Below are 17,332 nucleotides of genomic sequence, written 5' to 3' on the forward strand. Positions count from 1 at the left end.
TACTACTGAAACACACATAACCACATTATATTCAAAAAATTAGTAGCAAACAAGTCTTTTTGTGTATACATTATATACAATAATATATGCATATGTCCATAGAATTATCAGACTAACTTATTTTTTCTGCAGAAACTATAAACAAAAATACACATAGAAATATATTTTAAAAACAATTCTAAATTATTCTTCCTCAATACATAACTATACTCCATTTCCACCATTTGACCAAAATATCTTGGTAATCAGTATATACAGTTTTACATAAAAAAAAAACAAAAATATCTCTTTAAAATACAAAAAACACTTTCTCATCCTTATTATTTTTAAAAACACGCTTTTTTCTCTTTAAAACTTCATTTGCTATCTTTAAATCTTTAAAACCCCTTCGATTCAAATCGTCGAAAGTCAACGTTTGCATCATATTCATCAACAACCATATCATAAAAAATCAGTTTTTTTTAACAAAAAGAAAGAATAAAACGAGATTATATAGTCATGATATGAGACAGAATGGAGTGGATTTTCGATTTAAAAGTTGGTCTAGGCTTTCATCGAACAAAACAACAAAATCTATGGATTTTGAAAGAACATCAGAAGATGAGGGAATCATCCATGTTTCAGGGAAAATAGGACAAAAATCAAAGAAAATGAGTGCATCTAAGGGAAAACGGGCAGTTTCTGCAGCAGAACGACTTCCTTCAGAGCTTATTTTGTCAATTTTCAAGTATATTTCGTCAGGAACAGATATGCAGTCATGTCTTCTTGTATGCTGGTCATGGTGCCACTGTAGTATTGAAAGCCTTTGGTACAGGCCATTTTTGTATCAGTCGTCTAGTCTCATAAAGTTTTGCAATACATTATGTCGAAAAAACTTATCATTTAATTACGCACAACTTATCCGCCGACTTAATTTAAGCTATGTATGCGATTATGTTTCGGATCAGTATCTTTCGAAGCTTGATAAATGCACACTGCTTGAAAGGTTAACGCTTATTGGTTGTAAACGAGTTACAGATAAGGGCATTTGTGACATTTTATCCAGAAATCCAAATCTTCTTGCATTAGATTTTACTGGATTGGAACTCATTACAAATAAAACACTGTTTTGTATTGCAAAGTATCAGAAGAATTTGCAAGGCCTTAATCTTACGAATTGCAAAAATATCACAGACGAATCAATCATAGCAATAGCACATTCTTGTTCTAATTTACGCAGAATTAAGCTAAATGGGTGCCATTTAATAACTGACCTTTCAATATTATCATTAGCATCCAGATGTCCATCTTTACTTGAAATGGACCTTGATAACTGTTTCGAGATTACAAATCAATCAGTAGAAGCTGCATTTACTAGATTAAATTATTTAAGGGAATTAAGACTTGCACAGTGCACATCGATAACTAATGAACTTTTCCTAAACATGGGAAATGAAAGATATGAGCATTTACGTATATTAGATTTAACCTCTTGTACACGAATTACAGACGACTGTATTTATCATATTTCTGTTGCAATTCCAAAACTCAGGAATCTAATCCTTGCAAAATGTTCCAACATTACAGACAGAGGTGTAATGTATATCGCTAGATTGGGAAAAAATATCCATTTTCTACACCTAGGCCATTGCAGTGCTATCACAGATCGTAGCATTATATATCTTAGTCGGTATTGTTCTCGACTACGTTATCTTGATTTAGCATGTTGTATTCAACTTACAGATCTCTCAATTTGTGAATTAGCATCTTTACCTAAATTAAAAAGAATCGGACTTGTTAAATGTGCAAATATAACAGATTTGTCAATTTTTGCTCTTGCTAACCATAAAACAACTGAAAATGCATTAGAACGTATTCACCTTTCATATTGTGTCAATCTTACATTACACGTTTGTTATTCTTTTGTATTTTTATTATCTAACTATTTTTTATTAGGCTATTCTTGAATTATTAAATACATGTAAAAAGCTTACACATTTAAGTTTAACAGGTGTTTCGCAATTTTTGCAGCCAGAATTTACGCAATTTTGTCGACCATCACCTAGAGGTAAGGCATTCTTATAGTAAATAACTTTGCTAAAGAAAAAAGATTTTAATCCTCACCAGCAAGCCGTATTGTAAGTTTTACAGATTTCTTATATTTTATATATTGAAAAAATTAGCTGTGTTTTTAGTGGATCTGGTGTAACTAAATTACGAAATCATTTAAACAATTTAACAAAAGAAGCTAAAATTAGAACTCAATTCCAGCATTTGGCATTAGAAGAAACTTATGGAGAAAACAATATAAATAATTACAATATTCCAAACGAAACACAAGAAATTTTTGAATCATTTGCATAACAAAAAAATCACCTAGTATTATCCGCAATTGTACCTAAAATATAACCAGTATAAAACACATTTTCGCATTAAAAAGTATTGAAAAAGGGTTATTGTTTTTTTTTTTCAATAAATACTATCATTTTTCTACAAAATCCAACATGATTTTTCCAAAATACAGAATCAAATATCCAGAAATACTAAACTCAATAGCAGCATATTTTATTTAAGCATTTTTTAATACCAAGATCTCAGACTCTAGAAATAATGGTTTATTCATAAACTTTAAAACATACGAATTAATATTTTGAGTATTTATTCTAAAAACGTTTATCGGCTGTTCTCTGTAATTATTCTTTTAATATTATTATTGACTGTTGCTGCCAATTTAATTTAAATTTTTTAGAAGATTTCATAATCATTGTTAAAAGATACATCTTTTCTCTACTTTCAATAAATATTGTAAAATGTTAATTATAATTCGTCTTTTTTAATAAATTAAAAAAAAATATTTCATCAATTAATTATAGCAAACTCATTTAATGTTAAACGTAGATCCAAATAGTATAGCAAAATGTGTTTTAGATAAATATAATACAGCAAAGAGATCAGGAAAACCCAATGAACATGAATGGACAGTTTTGTCTGGTATTGTATTACAAAAAAGTTTTTATAATTTGAAAAATAAAAAAATATTAATATATTTAGAAACAGAAATAGATTGTGTCAGTTTAGCGTAAGATAAAGAGAAAATATATAAAAAATATAATGTTTTTAAGCACTGGAATGAAATGTCTTTCTAAAGATCAAGTTTTACTTGCAAACGGACGAATTTTACATGATTGTCATGCAGAAATCCTCTGCATTAGAGCATTTAACATGTAGATATATATTTTAAAGATATAAAGAACTATTTTAAAGAAAAAAAGGTTTCTTTTGCAAGAAATGTTCATAGGATCTTTTAAATGGATCAAACAGCGCGAAAACAATGAAAAATCTGAAAATATACCACAACAGTGGACTTTACAAGATAATGTTAAGATATATTTATATAGTACAGTTGCACCATGTCATAAAATCCAATAAACACTATTGATATACATCTCATATAATAGCAGGTGGCGATGCCAGTATGGAACTTGTTACATCATCTTTAAGTGATTCAAAACCATGGTCATCTCAAGATAAAGAAATAAAAATACAAAGAGGAAGAATGTATTTTTCTCAAGTAAAAGTAGTACGCACAAAACCTGGTTAATAAAAGGTATTCTTTAAATAATGACTAACTTTTCAGGAAAAAATAATTCTATACCAACAAATTCAAAGAGTTGCAGCGATAAACTCCTATCAAAAGAAATTTTATCACTGTTAAACGCAGTTACTATCCAATTTTTTTGCCCAAAGAAATTCTATATTGACGCTATTATTTTGCCAGAACCACAAATTGTTGCACCAGCAATTAAACGTGCATTTTATTCTAGAGTCAACATGCTTCACAACAAAAAATGGGAGGGCGGATATTCATTCAAACCTTTTTGTGTCTATCCAACAACACTAGACTTTTGTCATAAACGGTCCTATATACGTACAAAGCCTTGTCCATTATCATTAGTCATCATTAATACGTATGAACAAGTATTATGTCGCGGTATAAAGCAAGGAGCCAAATACTTTTCGAAAAACTCACATAGTATGATTTGTAAATATGAAATGCTCAAAGCATCTCGCTTAAATGTCTGTCAATATAGTGATCTTAAGAAAAATGGACTAATTGCTGAACAACGAAAACAAGTTAAGCAAGATTTACGAAATGTGCTTTCAGGATGGGAATGCAATGGTGGAAACAACTTTTCTCTAGAAAGCAGCACCGTTTAGACAAAGTCTCATACTTAAAACATTTTTAAACAATAGTTGTATTTTCCACATCAGGTACATAAAAATATCCAAAATACAAAAAACAGCACAAAAAACACAAAGAACACACAAAACCACACCCTCATACATTGTTCTCTATTCTGTCCAGTGTATTCAGGAATACCTCTAAAACTGCTTTTTTCCATTTCAAGTGCTTTTTTTCCTCCAATGACCTTTTTTTGCAGCAGAAGCTAAATCATCATTTATGCTATCAGAAACATGTCTGAATAAAATAATCCTTTTGCAGGTTGCTTTCTGGACACAACTCAAAGACACACTCTTCGTTTTTCCAGGGCCCATACATCGCCCTCCAGGTCTGCTCAGCTCCCGAAAAAAGCAGCAGGAAATTGACAAAAACCGGTGTAAATACACACTTTAACACACAATATCCTTCCAAAATACGTGCACGCTGTATCCATCTCGCTCTACAGCTATGTGTCACGTGACTCTCACAGACATAGTCACGTGATCTTCCACAAATATCACATGTCACCATCAAGAGTCACGTGACCTCTTGTGGCGCCCGTCGAGCCATTCATAGTAAAGTTCGTCGTTGAGTTTGCGTGCAACGTCAGCTCTCGAAATCTCTGAGCGAAAGCGCGCAGACTCAAGTAGTGTCAGATGGTGCAGACACGCAGGATATCTACAGTGTTGTCAGCAATGCAAATCACACCGATCCACTGTATAAGTCGTGCAGGTCACATAAACCGTGCAACATACAGTGTACTTGCACTTCAAACTGCACGTGACTTTACATCACGTGAATATCACGTGATACTTACGTGAGAAACTGTGCGTATTCCGGAAGTCTCCAATACGATAGATATTCGAGATAGTTGAGGAACTCGGGAGATTTGAGATAGTTGTTTTGCGCAAGAACTACAGCAATAAGCACAGCACGCACTAGTATTATCATAATATACAGTTTAGATACCACGGACTTGCCAGACACTGTATAAATTCAAGCTCTTGTTCGAAACGCCGGAGCTCTGCGGCAGACTCGTCAATGCTCATACGAGATACCGACTACCTAGCAACGCCTTAACAACGGCTTAATACTAACGCCCAAGCATCATCTGATATGTAAGTTGCCTAAATATGCTCAGACACGGCATATATGCACCGGAGCTGCGATATATGTGCTCTAAACCACATCTAACCGGACTATATGCGCCGGAAAACCCTGTGTCCTGTCTTTTCCACACACCATCCGCTAGCTTAACACATGCTGCTATATACAATATACGTTATACAGTATACACTATGTACTCCACAATATATGTGCAGTCTGTGCACGCTACAACGCATTATATGCCATATACCTGTAACGTAAGCATGTAGTGTATAGCATATATGTATACTATGTATACAGTATATACAATATATATAATATATACACAGCATACGCATAGTGTATGTATAGTGTATGTGTAATATATACAGCATATTTGTAAGATATACATAACATAGATGTTGTATACATAGTATATGCACAATATGCACTGTATGGACACTGCTTGCACTCAACGCTATGTATGCACGGCATATTACAGTATATATACACCGTATACACTCTACATTGTATATACATATTGTATACATCATATATCCAGAGCGCTCCTATAGTATGTGTCTTCTATAACATATGTGTATGTATTATGTTATATATTATGCTATGTACCCTGTATACGTAATACAGTGTCTTTGCAGAGACGTGTACATTGTGCACACACTATATACTGCATTGCTCTATATGCATTATATACACACTACACATACTATAAACGCGGTATACATTGTATATACTCTATAACACGCTATACATATATATACATATACTATACATATACTATACATATACTATACATATACTATACGTATAGTATACACATACCTATACGGGTGCACTATGCGTGCTATACACACTATATATACTATGCATACACTACACATATACCCTCTACGTATACACTATACACAGTATACACACATTATATACATAGTATACATTATACTATGTATTATATACACTGTATGTTCCTGCAATATGTACTATATGCATAATATGCATTGTATATGCAACAGTATACACTGTATACAGTCTGTTTAATGCATATACATATCTTTCAATACATATATTATGTATTACTCAATCCATTTTTGCATATGCCTTATATATGCTCTGCATATAACCACACACTGATGTGGAGCCAATACAATGCATGCAAAAAACAGGCAAAAGGAAACAACAGATAGGTTTAAGCACGCATATATATAGTGAATATGCTCAGATAGATCCAATATACAACTAAATAGGCTTTTCTGGAGTTTAAAGCGCATATACCCATTATTTGGCTCTATAACATGCTTTACAAGCACTGTTCAGACAGCAATAAAGCAGTGTATAGAAACACTATATTAAATATATACGCCAACGAATTAGACGTTATTAATATCGATAACAAAGCAAACACTATAGATAGTGGTTAATAAGTAAAAAATAGGCTATATATACAGCAAAACACAACATATGCACTTGAAAACCTAATATATGCGTTCAAAAACTTAATATATGCGCTCAAAAACACATTATCTCTACAAATAACAGAATATATGCAAATTAGCTTATCGGAGTATCGATAAACCTTTTCGATATTTAATTGATATTTAATTACAAATATTTCATCGATATTTCATCATTATTTTGGTAAAGTTTTGGTCAGCCAAAAGGCTTTAATTAGCAGAAAAAACGCTTAAATGCGTCGTCGTTTACTATATCATTCATCTATGCACTCTGGAAGTGCACATCCATTGCACGGCATACGCCGTTTATCAGGATTGACTCGGTTGAATGCATTGTATGCATTAGTGGCTCCAGGCTTTAGATGGGGAGGTAAGAGATGCATATATACGGGAAATATTAGTAAAAAAGCATAAAGAAGTGTTTAAAAAGTTAATTCCAGCTTCTCGGCCAAAATTCCATGTAAAAATGATAATTCATCATTTAAACAACGTCCCACTTGTATCTGGACAAGTATTTATAAAATGGCACTTAAAAGACTCTGTACATATGAGGGCACGTGGAAAATCACCAAAAGTTCCAATTAAAAATCATAAAGTTATCTGGAATTACGAATTTTCATGCTTTCTTTCTATGAAAATTGATAAACATCAACATTTGTCAGAAAGCTGGATTATTTTTGAGGTTAACCAGGAAAGTTCAGTGTATTTATGCCGTAGAAAGATAGATTGAGCTTTTTATAGGAATTGAGCGGTGCTAGTCATCAATTGGTTCTTGGGAAAGTTGATATCAATCTTGCAGAATATGCAGGGTTGTCAAAGGAGACAGAATGTTATTTACTTCAAAACAGCAAAGTTAATTCATTACTCAGAGTATGTGTTATTGACGGCATATTGTGTATATTTAGTAGTTTAGATTAGTATTTCAATGGAACAGATTGGAGGGAGTACAAATTATATAATGTATATTTTGTTATATAATCAAGCTTTTGATTTTAACGCATTTATAGTAACCCACCTCAAAAAAAGCAAATGTTTTATGGAATTGCAGACTTGATGTCAAAACATAATAATATGAATCAAGAAAAAAGTATGCGTAAGATTTTAGAGAAATACATGAGTGTTTTTTAACAATATAGGCCATTTAGATGATTTAAGTTTGAAGAAGTTAAGAAATCCCGAGTTTTTTATGTATGAGGATAATATGGTAGCTAATATGCCATATCTTTTTGATACGTTTCATTCTTTTGAGATTATTGAAAATATATTTAATGAAAAAGATAAATGGTTAGGAAATCCGTATGTCATAAATCATCAAAGACAACATGATAATAACGATATTAGTAAGAAAAATCCTATTACAAAAGAAATATTAGATAATGACAAAAGGGAAATAAAAACAGCCCAAGATTGGGAAATCAAAGAATTAGAGTATGGTGTATGCTGGTCTTTGAATAGAAGCTCAGACAAATTATATTAATTCACAGTAAAAAACAAGACCAATTACTCTGAAAAAACAAGAATCCTTTATACTAATATATAATATACGAAATCTATAATCTAAATAGTAGAACTAATTACTGTATCTTTGAAAGGAAAATTCAAATCGACGACCCTAAAATCGACAATTCCTAATAGACTACTCAGAATATTAACAATTTTTTGAACATTGTTTTGAACATTTTGAGCATTTTTTGTTTATTTAGATACATCCTTAGTAAATTCAGAAGAAAAAATATTTTTGTGGTACCGTTCTTCACTCAATGGAGGAGACTTCAGCTCAATATTGTATTTAAAATAATCAAATGTATTATGAACTAGACATTCATTACTATATGAACATAATGAAGCAGTTTCATGCGTTTGAGAACTTATAGGCGAAGGAAGTTGCGCATCCGATACAACTGTTTTTGATAAAATTGTTTTTGATGTTTTTATTGGTGAATTTTTTTTGATTCGTTTTGGAATTAAAGAAAGAGGAAGCGCCGAGAATTCTGAATGCGGCTGATTAATTTGTAGCTTGTAATAAGCAAGACGCAACCGAAGTTTCAAAATATGTGCATACTGTTTTTTTAATATATATACTTTTTGCAACTCTCCTACCTTTCTAATTTGCTCTTTTGATATGAAAAATGGTTCAAGAAGCATCCTTTTATTAATATATGAAAAATAAGAATCAGGTAACTCAAGTTTATCGCTACATTTCTACGTAGTTTAGAAGATACGTGGTTATTACTGATCAGAATTTCCAATACCTCATTTTTTAAAACACAATCAGTATGTACATTAGCACAGTCATCTTCCAACAAAATATTAGGTTCCATATCCACTTGTTTTTCATAGTGTTTAGCATGAGGTGATAATGTATCAATATAATCACAAGAAATTGATTCAGAATCTGAACATGATAAATCAAGATCGGACTCTTTAAAACGTTTAAGCTGCTTTTCAGAAAGAACTTCCTTCTGAGGGGATATCTCTGTGCCATGACTAATAGAAGAAGCTCGTCTACGCTTAAGAAAAGAGAGTTGTAAAACATTTGTTCTTGAAGGAGTCAATTCAGAAAGAACGCGACGAGAAGATGCAGTCTGAAGCGTCTGCATATCACAAAAGAACACAAAACACTAGAAAATAGAAAAAACAACGGATAAACTCTAATTCATCAACACTTTAAGTTTTCTTTAGGTATCCTCGCATTTGATTACGCGTAAAAAATAATAAAAACGAATAAGAAATCCAAATTAACTGAGAGATTGACAAAAGAAAAACAAAGAAAAGGCTGCAAACTATTAAAACACAATTTATTCTTCTAAAAATACCTTTTTATAAACGTTTCAGTTTAACGTGAATGACGGTAGTTAATATGTAGCGCGAACGTTAAAATACAAAAAGCACGTGATTATAAGAAGATAAATATTTAATGATAAATAGAAAAAGAATGAATATACAAACAAATAAATAGTAGCACATATGCATTTTTTCTTAAAAGAGTAAATCACGAGGGAATTGATTAAAATCAATTTGTTCGATAACATCATTTAATCCGTAGCAGTTATATGAAATTTTAAAACGAAGTCGCAATAAAGACTAAAGGTATTGGTTAAGTAAAGAAAAATGTATACTTTGCACAATTACTTCTTTTGCAGCAGTTATTTTCATTTTTTGTATAAGCTCTTCACCGGGATCTACGAATGTTCCTGACAAAGGATACATATCTAATTTTTGGGATTTTATTACTGCTGCTTGTAAACTGATTCCTGAGATACGAGAAGAACCAATATTTTTGAACCTATTAATAATAATTATTGTAGAAGTTTCTGAAATATCCAATGAATCGATTTGTAAGGTAAATTTAAGTCCATTTTTTTCATATACACCTATTTGTATATTAGGAAATAAACGAAAATAAGAAAAGACATACTATAAACATCATTCTCAACCTTATTATTAAATTTATATGCAGATGAATTGGAATTTTCAGTAGACAAAATAGAATTTTGAAATAATTGAAAATCTATATTAAAAATTATTTAAATTAAAAAAAAAAAAAATATTACGAGAATCGTCTTTTTTCGTCTCATGAGCTGTGAATTCTTGGATATTCAATGCATTAAAAATATCTAAAACTGCGCTTTTATTGTTATTTACATCATTTGTATCTTTTTTCGAAAAAAAATCAGCCTCAAGAAAATCAAGTAAAGGCTAATACTGATTAATAAACATTAAATAAACAAATATTTACATCTTTATTATCCTTTTCCATATTTTCAGATTTTTCTATAGAAAAATCAAACATTTTAGCATTTTTGAGTGCAGGCACTGGCATTTTTTCTAAAACTCCTTTACGAATCTCATCAAAATGAAAAAGCCTTTCATATTCTATACATCTTTGTTGTATTTCTATGTCTAAAGCTGTTGAATGTCTAGTTAATAAATCATAAATTTTTTCAATTTGGAATTGATCCTTAATACGAACTGTAAGTTTTATTAAAGCAGTTGAAAGATACTCCATAACCGTTTTAGTACAATATGTTGAATTGAAAATATTTTCCAGAAGCTCGATAATGTCAGATTCTTTAATATCTCCATTAATTTTTTCTTCAGATGACTGATATGGTTGCAATAGAAGTTTGCCATACTCTCCTATCATCCATACTCCAGAAAGTGTAAGAGCTTCTTGTGTTATATCTTTTTTTAAAGCAAAAAATAGTTTTCGAATAGTATATGCTTGAAGTTCTGGAGTGGTAATAACAAGTTGAATAAAATTAGAAAATACTTGTTCTTTAATATAATTTCCTGCCTTTTTTATTATATAAATATCAAATCGAGTCTAACAAAAACAAGATTACCAGTTTTAAGCTTCTGAGCATAGTATCAATATGCCACCTTTTATTTGGTGCAAAATTATTAGCTGCAATAGATATTTGGGTTGTTATATTTAATTTAAATTCATTATCAGAAGTTTCTAAAAACACTAGTATCTCTCTCACTAATACTCGAACATTGCTTTCGTTAATTAATGCAAAAGATAAATCTAAAGCTCTTCTACGTATTGATATATCAGGATCACGAAGACATTTTAACACTGTGTTTCTATGTCTTTGTACAGCAGCTGGTTCTATAGAAATAACCTTGTTAAGTGTATTTAATGCAACATATCTGAATACAATATTAAATATTTAAAAAAAAATTCAAAACTTTCCTTATATTATTATCGTTATCTGATAAAAATTTACCAAGAATATTAACACCAAGAACCCGTAAACCTTTATTTGCCTCAATTCCCAAAATAGTAAGAACTGTTTCATATAAAATAGAATTACCAACGTTTTTTGAAGACTCAGTATTAGTAGCAATCTAATGGTTTTAATCCGATATACAATATTACGAAAAAATATTTACTTGTGTTAATACATCACTTATTTGTTCAGTAATTCCTGTATCCCCATGTCCTAAAACCCTTAACAGCCTTAAAAATTTTATTTGCAAAAATGGATCAGCAATTCCCGAAACATCATGTTCAATGGAAAATCCAGAGCTGATGAGTAATTTCAAATACCTCAAAATATGAGGAGTAAGCTACAATTAAGTTAATATTGGCCTTATAAAAATAAAATCTTACCGGGCGATAATATTTTATAATATTTGGATTACGAGTACACATATCAATAATAAGGGTTAATGTACACAACAAAACACCATGATTTTTATCATTCAAAAGAGATTTCGAACGCTCTATAAAATTTTCTTGCAAATCAGGAACTTTTCGTATAATTTTCATAGCACATAATGCTGCCTATTCGGAAAAAACATGTTACCATAATAAACACTATTAATACCCCTACATACTTTTTTACGAATATATGAATTCGTAGAATTCATTAATTTTTCAATTTCTGAAAACAAATCTCGTGCAGTCTCCGGTGATGAAATATTTCCTAATGTACAAAGTGCCATTCCAACAATATATGGATTGGGATGATTCAGATCACTTTATATATTAATAAAAACGATAATATAGCCTTTGAATTCAACTTCTTAAGAGAATTTGTCACCAGCATCAACACTTCTTGGTTTTCATCTAACAAAAGCATTGCTCCAAGATATCCGAGACGTTTGTCTGCAAATTTTGGGCTTGCTAATAATCTAAGACATTCAATTTGCCCAAAATGAGTACATTCTCCAAGTATATACAGATAAACTTGTAAAACATGTCAATTATTTCCAGAAAACTCCCACTATAAACCATCAACTTACGCAATTTTGACAGATTATTTCGACGATGATAATGATTGTTAGATTCTTCACGAAAAGACGCACGAATCGCTGCAGATTCTTTCTGAATAATTGCCCGTTCATCAGCAGCTGTTTTTGATGCTCGAACTGACTTAATAAACTGCTTTAACGTGGTCATTTCTACTAAAAACTGGTCAGCACTTATGAGATGTGCTTAACAGAGGTTAATCGAGCGTTTCTTATTTTTTATCGATGTTCAACGTCATAATTTTAAAAAAAAAAAAAAAGTTTAAAAAAAGGTAATTAGTAATGTCAATAGGCATTCTTATTGGATCTATAAGCATAGCAGCAGTTGCAACACTGGTAATACTTTTTAAATGAAAAAAAAAGGTGAAAAATTGACGGTTTTAGACAGGTTTGGGGCTGCGGGCATTTCAGAGATACAAGCTGCTTCCAAGAGGATCATCTTTCCAAAATATTTATAAAGGGGGATTTGATAAAGAGATGTCTATTAAAGAAGCATTTTTGATTTTGTCTTTAAAGTAAGTTTTTTGGGTAAAAAGGGCAAACTATGCTTTTTCCTTTGAAAAAATTTTTATGAGTACTAATATGATTCCAGTGAATCTACACTGTCTAGATCTAAATTAAAGGATGCACACAGGAAAATTATGCTTTTGAATCATCCGGATAGAGGAGGAAGCCCATACATAGCAAGTAAAGTAAATCAAGCAAAAGATCTTCTTGAAAAAGAGAAAAATCTTCGTTCTTAAGTCCAGATAAAGTTAAATAATTTAGAAAAATTCATTTATTTTATAGTAGTTTTTATCCTTGTATTAAATCTTGATTTCGTAAAAAATCATTTTTTAGGATTGTCAAGAACAGATATTCAGAATTTAAAATTTATTAACATTTAAGATTTTGAAAAAATACTTCTTAACATATTACTTCAAATTATAGAGACATTGATGAAATTATGTGATATTTAGTAACTATACCATATTTATATGGACTTTTTTACAAAACGAAATGAATTAATATTTTATAAAAAATTAACCAATTTATAAAAATATGTATAATTTTATACATATCTTTTGATTTTTTGAATACAGGACAATATTTTAATTTAGAAATAGTACATAATAACACCTAGCTTTGCAAAACTCAGCATTCAAATTAATCATAAATAGCCTTAAATATTAAAAAATAACTTATCAAAAAACAATTCTGGAACTTTTTAAATAAATAAATATATGTATATATAACAAATTAAATTTTATATCGATGGTAAATATAATAATAAAATTAAATATTTTAAAACAAAAACCCATTAGAAAATATTAAAAAACATAAATAATATAAATAATCTAATTCAAAAAATACAAACAATTGTATTTTAAAATTACATTAAAATAAATTATTAATTTACTATTTCTTATACATATTGACTAAAGATTTAATAAAATATCCGTTTAAATATAACCCCTTATAGATTTAGTAAAACATAATAAAATTAAATTTATTGTTTTATTTATTTTACTAACAATCAATTTATTATATGTTGATGAAAAATGTATTTTTTTATATATAAATGTTTTCATTATTATTGACATTAAATATTGAATGAATATTCAAAGAGTATTTTTGTAAAATTTAAATTAATTTTGAATTTTACTTAAAGATAATCATCAATATTATCTCTAAAAAATGTACCATCTTCATAATCTTCATCTCCTGGATCAAAATAGTTATCTAATTTTTTAAATAAAATATAAAAATAAAGCAACTTTAAACCTCCATAATCATTGTTATCGTCATCTCCAAAATCATCTTCCTGATCATTTCCTTCTTTCCTACTTTCATGATCATCTACTGTATCTGAACCTTGATCATGAGAATTTTGCATTTCCTCATCAGATACCATAGATAAGTCTTGAGGAAATTGCATAAAAACATAAGGATCTAACATTTTTCGTTTTTTACATGGCTGATCTTTATATTCATTCAAAAATACATTAAAAAGTTCTTCTGGAAAAAAACATGACTCTAACCTCAGACAAAATAAAGACTGTGATGTTTTTGGCGCTGGCTTATACTTGTCACTATATCTTTTAACATAATCAGATGTATCTTTATCCAATCCTCTTAACATAGAAATATAAAACGGAGATTCTTTAGATATTTTTGTATGAAGTTCTTTAAAATATTTTACTTCTATTTTTTCATCTAAAATCTTTTCTGACATTTTCCACTGTTTTTATGAAAAAACATATATTTTTTTCTATTCTTTTATCTAAAATTATCTGAATATACAAATGTCGTTAATTGCTATAAGTACTTAATGAATTTAACAAAATATTTATAGATTAAGATTATTTAAAAAAACTAGTATTTTTGACAAAAAATACAAAAATATGGCTAATAAAGAAGTAACTGTATTTGTTATTGATTTAGGACATCAAATGGTATATTTTTGTGCCTATTAAATATATAGTTAATAAATAAAAGGGCGATTTTCAAGAAGGACGAGAACAATGTGATCTTGAATGGGCACTTAGTTATTTTTGGGATAAAATTTCGTCAAAAGTATGTATATACATGTATTCATGGCTATTTTTTAGTATAAAAGATATTTTCTGGGCGAAAAACAGATTGTGTAGGGGTGATTGGGTTTAAAACAAATGGTTTGATAGAAAAATATGAATAATAGTTCTTTATATAAAAAACAGAAACGAACAATGACATGGAAGATGATGAATTTTATAAAAATATTTCTGTTTTATGTCCTATTCAACAGTACAAAAATTAGATTTTTTAATTCTTTATAATTCTATTTAGAATCACAATAAAACAAATAAAAGAATTAAAAAAGCAATTAGTCCCTAGCAATACGAATATTGGTGATGGTGAAATCTATTATATATAACTTTTTAGTATTAATTCTTCAGCTATTTCAGGTATAATTATTGGCATTGATCTGATATCAAAATACTGTGGAAATCTCAAATATATTAAAAATCTTATACTTATTACAAATGGAATGTCATATATGGATTTTTCAGACTCGGAAAAAATTGCATACCAAGTTAAACATATGTCTATAAATATTTCAATTTTGTAAAATATTCAAAGTAACATCCATTCTAGAAATAAATTAACAAAAATAGTGGCATTGACTTTGACAGTTATTCATATGGGTATAAAGAAGATTTCAAAAGCATTATAAAAGTACTTATATACACTATAAGATAAAATTATTAATATTTACTATAGATGAATAATGAAAAAGAACTCTTAAAGTTTGCAAATATTTGCAATGGAACTTTTGCTTCAATGATTGAAGTTATAAATTCTCTTAATACATCTAATTTTAGAAAAGTTCATCCTGTATCATTATTTAATGGAACATTAACTATAGGAGACCCTCAAAATTATCCTGATGTTGTTGAAATTATGATTCAAAGGTATCCTCGTACTAGATTAGCAAAAATGCCTAGTGCACATAGATATAATGTTTTAAAAAAATCACCTAAACCTACTAATTATACTGAGCAATTAACACAGACAAGTACTAATTCAAATAATGATAATAAAAATGAATATTTCAGTGAAATTTTAACTACAAAAAACTATAAGATAGAAGAAAATGGCTCAGAAAAAGAAATATCTAAAGAAGATCTTGAATTAGGATATGTTTATGGAAAAACAATAATTCCAACTAGTATTATAGTTGATGAATTAAAATACAAAACAAATATTCAATTAACAATACTAGGATTTATAAAAAACAAATCAGTAAGTAATTTCTATATTTATAGTGTATAAAATTAACTGGCAGTTCCCTCGGTTTATGGCCATAGGAGAATCAAATATAATTGTTCCAGCTAAAACGAATTTAAATTCAAAAATTTCATTGTCTTCTTTAATACATGGAATGTTAAAAACTAATACTTTAGCATTAGCAAAAATTGTTACAAAAACAGATAAATGTCCTGAAATGATCATGATAGCACCATCTATTGAAAATGAATTTGAGTGTTTAATAGAGCTTCCTGTAAGTATTATTTTTATTATCTAGTTTTTATTTACGTTTAAGTTACCTTTTGCTGAAGATTGTAGAAATTTCAAGTTTCCATCTATGAAAAAATACCAAATTTCTAATATAGAAACAAATTCTTCTATTGAAAATATTGATAGTCTAATGGAAAAATATGTTACTAAAATGGATTTATCTAATACTGTTTCAGATACATATATGTATTAAAAACTTAAAATTTATAATATTGTTAACTTTTATATAGTCAAAAAACAAATTTATTAGAATCAAAATATATACATAATATGGCAATATATCGTCTTAATCAAGCAATTTCTCATAATGCAATATACCCTAACTCAGAACTACCAAATTTACTACCAAAAATAAAACACTTTATGTATCCTTCTATTAATCTTTTAAAAACTTGTGAAGAAGAAATAGAAAAGCTTTCAATACTTTGTAGCAATGAAGAAATTTATTCATCTAATACTACAATAAATTAAACTTAAAATCTAGCTCAAATATTAACTCTAATTATTTTTTAATTTTAATATATTCTTTTAATACGTTTCATTTAAAACGGTAAAAAGATATTTTGTTTATAAATACTTTATTTATAATTATAATAGACACATCTTTTGCTACTAATCACCTAAATAGTATTACTAAAAATTTAGATATTTTATATATTCATAAAAATATATCTACAATCTATTTAATTATTATATCTAAATTTATCTTAAACTCTTCACAATATCTTTTTTCTTATTTATATGTTAGAAAATGACTCTTTTTTTTATTAAT

General features: G+C 28.8%; 8 protein-coding genes across 8 annotated transcripts; 5 read left to right on the forward strand and 3 right to left on the reverse strand.

The window, feature by feature from the left end:
• Positions 1 to 503: 503 nt before the first annotated feature.
• Positions 504 to 2,343, forward strand: T551_00294 (SCF ubiquitin ligase complex subunit GRR1; the record flags this gene model as incomplete). The annotated part of the gene is made up of 4 exons (XM_018372561.1): positions 504 to 1,889; positions 1,936 to 2,047; positions 2,090 to 2,117; positions 2,163 to 2,343. The coding sequence occupies 4 exons, from the start codon at positions 504 to 506 to the stop codon at positions 2,341 to 2,343; spliced, it is 1,707 nt and encodes a 568-aa protein (XP_018231501.1).
• Positions 2,344 to 2,864: 521 nt separating this feature from the next.
• Positions 2,865 to 4,197, forward strand: T551_00295 (tRNA-specific adenosine deaminase; the record flags this gene model as incomplete). Its single annotated transcript, XM_018372562.1, has 6 exons — positions 2,865 to 2,988; positions 3,031 to 3,058; positions 3,102 to 3,203; positions 3,252 to 3,391; positions 3,438 to 3,575; positions 3,617 to 4,197. The coding sequence occupies 6 exons, from the start codon at positions 2,865 to 2,867 to the stop codon at positions 4,195 to 4,197; spliced, it is 1,113 nt and encodes a 370-aa protein (XP_018231502.1).
• A 2,796-nt stretch (positions 4,198 to 6,993) lies between these two features.
• T551_00296 (uncharacterized protein) lies at positions 6,994 to 8,236 on the forward strand (the record flags this gene model as incomplete). The annotated part of the gene is made up of 7 exons (XM_018372563.1): positions 6,994 to 7,129; positions 7,176 to 7,459; positions 7,501 to 7,629; positions 7,673 to 7,719; positions 7,767 to 7,852; positions 7,896 to 8,055; positions 8,101 to 8,236. The coding sequence occupies 7 exons, from the start codon at positions 6,994 to 6,996 to the stop codon at positions 8,234 to 8,236; spliced, it is 978 nt and encodes a 325-aa protein (XP_018231503.1).
• A 218-nt stretch (positions 8,237 to 8,454) lies between these two features.
• On the reverse strand, positions 8,455 to 9,359 carry T551_00297 (uncharacterized protein; the record flags this gene model as incomplete). Its single annotated transcript, XM_018372564.1, has 2 exons — positions 8,455 to 8,961; positions 9,012 to 9,359. The coding sequence occupies 2 exons, from the start codon at positions 9,357 to 9,359 to the stop codon at positions 8,455 to 8,457; spliced, it is 855 nt and encodes a 284-aa protein (XP_018231504.1).
• A 379-nt stretch (positions 9,360 to 9,738) lies between these two features.
• T551_00298 (uncharacterized protein) lies at positions 9,739 to 12,758 on the reverse strand (the record flags this gene model as incomplete). The annotated part of the gene is made up of 13 exons (XM_018372565.1): positions 9,739 to 9,843; positions 9,892 to 10,133; positions 10,178 to 10,270; positions 10,314 to 10,458; positions 10,499 to 11,056; positions 11,106 to 11,387; positions 11,455 to 11,613; positions 11,659 to 11,835; positions 11,879 to 12,052; positions 12,106 to 12,247; positions 12,292 to 12,457; positions 12,514 to 12,692; positions 12,754 to 12,758. The coding sequence occupies 13 exons, from the start codon at positions 12,756 to 12,758 to the stop codon at positions 9,739 to 9,741; spliced, it is 2,427 nt and encodes an 808-aa protein (XP_018231505.1).
• A 43-nt stretch (positions 12,759 to 12,801) lies between these two features.
• Positions 12,802 to 13,262, forward strand: T551_00299 (uncharacterized protein; the record flags this gene model as incomplete). Its single annotated transcript, XM_018372566.1, has 3 exons — positions 12,802 to 12,855; positions 12,904 to 13,034; positions 13,112 to 13,262. 3 exons carry the CDS (start codon positions 12,802 to 12,804, stop codon positions 13,260 to 13,262), a joined length of 336 nt encoding a protein of 111 aa, XP_018231506.1.
• A 902-nt stretch (positions 13,263 to 14,164) lies between these two features.
• On the reverse strand, positions 14,165 to 14,734 carry T551_00300 (uncharacterized protein; the record flags this gene model as incomplete). Its single annotated transcript, XM_018372567.1, has 2 exons — positions 14,165 to 14,241; positions 14,284 to 14,734. 2 exons carry the CDS (start codon positions 14,732 to 14,734, stop codon positions 14,165 to 14,167), a joined length of 528 nt encoding a protein of 175 aa, XP_018231507.1.
• A 169-nt stretch (positions 14,735 to 14,903) lies between these two features.
• T551_00301 (uncharacterized protein) lies at positions 14,904 to 17,031 on the forward strand (the record flags this gene model as incomplete). The annotated part of the gene is made up of 11 exons (XM_018372568.1): positions 14,904 to 14,954; positions 14,998 to 15,075; positions 15,119 to 15,173; positions 15,219 to 15,285; positions 15,328 to 15,395; positions 15,438 to 15,606; positions 15,657 to 15,717; positions 15,763 to 16,284; positions 16,328 to 16,543; positions 16,586 to 16,746; positions 16,791 to 17,031. The coding sequence occupies 11 exons, from the start codon at positions 14,904 to 14,906 to the stop codon at positions 17,029 to 17,031; spliced, it is 1,689 nt and encodes a 562-aa protein (XP_018231508.1).
• Between the last annotated feature and the right edge of the window lie 301 nt (positions 17,032 to 17,332).

This window comes from Pneumocystis jirovecii (assembly GCF_001477535.1).
Source record: "Pneumocystis jirovecii RU7 chromosome Unknown supercont1.1, whole genome shotgun sequence".
NCBI lineage: Eukaryota > Fungi > Ascomycota > Pneumocystomycetes > Pneumocystales > Pneumocystaceae > Pneumocystis > Pneumocystis jirovecii.